General features: G+C 44.9%; 1 protein-coding gene across 1 annotated transcript; it reads right to left on the bottom strand.

Annotated features, from left to right (window-relative positions):
- Positions 1-651: 651 nt before the first annotated feature.
- Positions 652-5,095, bottom strand: trim55b (tripartite motif containing 55b). The gene is made up of 8 exons (XM_079181209.1): positions 4,807-5,095; positions 4,048-4,217; positions 3,185-3,362; positions 2,990-3,085; positions 2,170-2,403; positions 2,064-2,086; positions 1,592-1,716; positions 652-1,491 (listed from the first exon to the last, which is right to left on the bottom strand). Exons 1-8 carry the CDS (start codon positions 4,933-4,935, stop codon positions 1,319-1,321), a joined length of 1,128 nt encoding a protein of 375 aa, XP_079037335.1. The 5' UTR covers positions 4,936-5,095; the 3' UTR covers positions 652-1,318.
- Between the last annotated feature and the right edge of the window lie 425 nt (positions 5,096-5,520).

Below are 5,520 nucleotides of genomic sequence, written 5' to 3'. Positions count from 1 at the left end.
TAGCTAATGAGTGTGAAAGACACCGTTGGTGTGTGCGCTTATCCGTGTGTCTGTGTGTGTGTGTGTGTGTGTGCACGCTGCACTGATCCTTGACCCATAGTGTAACTAAACAAGAGCTGTGGGTGTGAGTCATCCCATTTTGTTTGGCCCACTTAGCTACTTGGGGCTCAGTGCTGCATTGAGTCCGTTTGTAAAGGATCCAGCTCACCGAGACACGGTGTTCAATAATTAGATGGGACTCAGAGGTGGACTATACCTCAATAGAGGAGTCACAGCAAGACGAGGCCATTGCAAGGCAACAAATAGATAACTGGAGGTTTGAGGCTCGCTGCAGTCTGATATGTACAGTAGGTCGTAGGCAGGAATGGCATCACAACCATACTGAACAACAAGCTATACAAATGATTATTTCCTAGATGGATTTCCTTTGCCAGAAATAATTGAAAAGGAAGGTGAAGAAGAGATGAAGGACAGGAGAAAGAGAAAATTGTGTCTTTTTCTTTGCACATGCGCACACACAGACACACAGGGGTGTTACATAAAAAAGAAATATCATTTGTAATTCAGTCCAGGGGGGAGGCATGAAGTACAGGGATACATGGTACAGTTGTATTTTTGTTAATCCAACATTTGAGAGACACTTTAGGCGTTTGCACAGTTCAGTTTTAATGATATATGATACACTGTTACATGTCAAACTGTGACGTTTTGTCCATGTAGGAAAGTATACCTGGGTTATACAATAAAGCATACGACACATAATACAGGCTGTCAAGTGTATGAAAGACTGAACTGTCACTGTGAGAGTTATTTATTCTGCTACCTACTCATAAAGTTATACCAGTCATAAAAAAAAAAAAAAGAGTACGACCGGGAGGGAAACCCGAGGCCCTCTTGTCATGCTCGCTAATTAGTTTAAGCAGTGAATCCCAAAAGGTCAGCTACATTAAAAAAAAGTATGCATTCTGGAAATAACCACCTCCACAGCCTGCTTGTCATTCAGTATGTCAAAAAAAAGCAAGAAGGTGCCAAAATGTGTGTTTAACCAGACAAAAAACATATAAGATCAGTCAGCATGCAGCGATGCACGCCAACATAATCCCAATATTAGACAGAGAGAAGGGAATTGAAACTTCTGTCTCTTCCTTTAGATCTACCTCTGCAACTCAGAGTTTCCCTTCGGCGCAGATCTAAATCTGTCTCGTGTTCCCCAATCTGGGGGAAAAGTATCACAACTGACCTGAAATCAACAACTAGGAGCAAAAAAAACGTATCGTTGCTCCCGGATTAGGTGTTTTTCTGGGCCGGCGGCTGACAGCTAGGAGGAGGCAGCGCTCTTGGCTGCGCTTGGGGAAGAGTTACTCTGCTGCGGGGCAGAAGGTTGGACGGAGGCGGCTATAACAGTACTGCCTCCCGAAACAGTCTGGGCCCCCTCGCCTTCCTCCGTGCCTGCTTCTCCGTCCTCATCCTCTTCGTCCTCGTCTTCATCATCTGTAGAAGAGAATGGCAACAAAACAGAAAAAAGTCTGATTACTACAGGCCGGAGCTGTAAGCAGTCAACTGCTGCCACCACCAAACTCTGCCTGTCCACCTCGGAGGAAGTCGAGGCCGCGCAGGGCCAGGCCCTCCTTCTTGAAGTCGGCGGTGTAATGATCCATATTCTCATAGCCACGCTCAACTTTGTCCAAGTGTGCTGTACTGGAAGCTTCTGCAAGCCTGAGAGCAAAAGGTGCAATGTGCATTATTTACGGGGGGGGAAAAAAAGTCACCCCCCAGACAGTCAATGTAACACTTGTTATAAATAATCAATCTGTAATGTTTAGCACGTTCCGAGAGTTATTTCGGGACGCCCCAGCTAAAGATAACGATTTGCAACATTTCGCAGAAAATACTGTCGACAGCTCCTCGAGAGCAGGTGTGACCTCGCTGCACTAGGTTTGGGGGTTTAGGTGCAGATGTATATTTGGTGAATCACTCACAAGAATAGGATTATAATCTTAAATTGTATGTTGTTACATACTATGCTATATCTCCCCTATTGTCTGAGATGCATAAAGACTCACTTTTTGAGGAGAGGCTTTGTGTTCTGAAAGAGACAGAAGAGAGAAAAAAACTAAATATGATCAAATATTGATAAATGTTACCATTTTTTTAGGTGTTGACTCTGACCTGTAGAAATAAAGCCATTTCCGGCTCCTCCATAGTCTGGATACCCAACTCCACCATCTTACAGCTCTCCTCCAGATGGTCTCCATACTTCCTGGTCAGGCCCCGGATATAGGTCATCTTCTCGTCCTGTTCGGAGGTCACCTTCTGACTCATCTCTCTCTTCTTCCCCTCCAGGATGGAGTAGAGCTGGTCAAACCTCTCACACACCAGCGTCTTCTGCCTCCGACCGTTCTCCTATACATCCACGAGTACGAGACAGAAGAAGACACATTCATATGAATCATTCATCGCAGTCTTATGGGGGAGAAAATGTATGTAAATGCTACTCTAGGGTACAACAGAGTTAAGAATATTCAGAAAAGTTAGTCATAGTTGTTGCTTTTTGTGTACTGTCTTCATTCTGCTTATTCATCCTGAGTGACACCACTGAGGGTGACACATGGGGGACTGGACTTCCTCCCAAATATGTCCAACTGCAGCACGTGAACCATTGGAAAGCTGTCTGTCCGTCCCCGTCCCCCCCCCTGTCAATTTACACTGCTCATTTTTAATGTCAATGGGCCAGAGGCAGAGTAAAGTGCACTCGCTAAGTGCATGCCGAAGAAAATGTGGAAAAGAGAGTGTAAGACAGACCGAGGCACCAAAACATTAATTTCCCCCCTCTCCGCCCACATCTCACAGGCAGATAAAAGCAGACAGAGTGGCAGCGACAAGGACACGTCGCGTCAGTTTGTGCGCCTGTGCAGGTGAGTGCAGGTGCATTAGCGTGTGCACAGAGCGAGGCTTGCTGCGTGAGTGAGCGGGCCAGTTGGACACTGACCTCTATGGCACGACAGGCCTCCTCTAGCTGACTGATGATGCCTTGCATCCTGTCGTTGTTACCAACCACCATGGCAATCCCGTCACTCAGCTCCGTCTGGGGGGGGGCAAGGACGTGGCAGGGTAAACTATCAATATTTGTGATACTCTCATGATAGACAGTATTGAGGATCTCCATGAGTATCTCAGGCCTCACCTTCTTTGACTGGTAGATGCTGGTGATGGGCGCCACCTCACAGTCTTTGTGAGCTCCGAATACCTTACACATGGAGCACGTGGGCACACCGTGGGTCACACAGTAAATGTTGATCTTTTCTTCTTCGTGAACATCACACATGGGCATTTCCTCCTTTCTCTCCGGCGCTGGCTTGCTGCTGTTGAGGTTCAAAGAAAACAGTATCATCTTCCTGTCAGGCCGCACATTTCAGTGCATACTGATGTGACATGTAATGTCGGTTTGATAATGTCACAGGTACACATCTCGGTGGCTTATTGACGATCCATCAGTGCGGCCTTGCCGTGCACACTGCCTGTCAGCGCTGTGATCAATACATCACTATTACACTGTGTGGAATACAGGTGTGGGTGCACTTGTATGGCGTTATGTTTCTATGGATGTCTATCTTTCCTGTATAACTCATACTCACTCACATTTATCCCATAAAAACAAATCAAAATATCAGTAAAAATATCCGTAAAACGTACAATAATGCTAGAAAATATTGATCCAGAATGAGGTTGTTGAGTGTTGTGGATCTTATGTCAGAAAGGCCTACAGCCAACTACGATCAAGGAAATCATCTGTGTGGATGGATGACTAAAACCAGAAACCTGTCATCCACTCCAGCTCTCTGACTCAGAAGCTTCGTGCCATCGCACCACCAGTTTATCCTAGTTCTCTTTTACTATCATCTTTTCACGGCCCTTTGCCTGATAAACAAAGCTTTTCTCCGAACTCTAAAGGTGAAACTGTAGTAAAGCGTCCGCTATTGACTTAGAGCTTGTCTTCTGTCAAGAGAAACTGAACGGAGCACGTCTGGTGTGTCTGGTCTGTTTCACCTGCTGGACTCCTGTTTGAACATGTCAATGATGTTCTCGACCAGCAGGTTCCTCTGCAGCCCGTAAACACCGTGCCGGTCCAGAACCACCTCGTGCCTGCAGGACGGGCACCGGAAGCGGCCACCGGATGTCAGTGAGCCACCTCTCGTTGGAAGGTATGGGTTTGAGGCCTGTAAACAAAAGAAATGTCAAACCTCATATTTAGTATAATAGGACACAGTTTTAACCGATAAATCAACCTCATTCGCAACAACGTATGAAATTATTTCACTCAGTAGTTATGAAATGTGAATCCAGTGAAACAGCAATCCATAAAACAAAAGTGAAACGCTAAAAAGACTAAAAACATTGAACTGTCTTGCTGTCAGTCACAAAGTGGTTCACATGTGTTTTAATGAAGGGACTAACTCCTGACAACAACTCAATCTCAAATTTCACAAGCTTCCAATGTTTTCTGATGCTGGTAATGATTAATTATATCCGTACTGTCTGTAAACACAGCCTTACTTTGTGATCAGTTGTGACACAAATCTTTTCTGCCTGAAATACTCTCCATTTATAGGAGCATGTTATAAGCATGTACTCTTTGTTGCCCAAACAGTTACTGGTTTGGCCTTGCATGAAGGGGAAGATAATCCAAAGTTAGCTTAATAGGCTTATATAAAGCTGAAGCAGTGCTCCTCGAGTTTAGAAATACTTTCCCCACAATGTTAAAACTATCTACTAAACTGATGGGTGGCATTTTCTTCAGTTGCTTACCTGAAAAACATCGTTGGCACATTTTCTGCAGAGGTTGTGCTGGCAGGGCAGGATAACCACAGGCTTTGTAAACATCTCCAGGCATATAGGACAAATCAGCTGTTTCTCCAGGTTATCCATGGTATCCATTTTTGACGAGCGCTTTTAGCAGGAGATTAAACAACAACAAAGCCTTGTTAGATAAGATCACACAAGTCGGCGACGCGAGGAACAAAAATCTGTTTCTTTAAGCTGTCTTCTGTAGGCCCGAGTCAGGCTAGAGAGAAGGCCTGCTGCTCTTGTCCTGGCGGGTGTGTGCTCCTATCTGGATGGTGTCAGTTCTGTTTTTAGCAGCTATTGCTGTCACGTCAAAGGTTGCCATTTTTACCTTGCCCATATTTGAAACTGAGCAGGGGCAGTACTGAACAGCTGCCTACCAAACTCACTAGCATGCATCCTCCACACTGTTATCAGAGGTGAATGTTTGTGCAGTGTATGCTAGAGGGTTTAAAGGAGGTAGAGGCCTTACATCACATCTAGAAATCAGTTATTCGTGAAACAGTTTTAAATGAAACAACGGGAAAATGTTACAAGAAAATCACATATGGAGAATGCGGGCATCGATCCCGCTACTTCTCGCATGCTAAGCGAGCGCTCTACCATTTGAGCTAATTCCCCTTGAACTCGGTGCAGGAATTGAATAAAAAAAAATTAAGTTTCCTTTATTTTTTACAG

Source organism: Pholis gunnellus, assembly GCF_910591455.1.
Source record: "Pholis gunnellus genome assembly, chromosome: 20".
NCBI classification, from domain to species: domain Eukaryota; kingdom Metazoa; phylum Chordata; class Actinopteri; order Perciformes; family Pholidae; genus Pholis; species Pholis gunnellus.
Note: the sequence above shows the minus strand (reverse complement) of the source record. Positions and strands in the feature narration are given on the sequence as shown.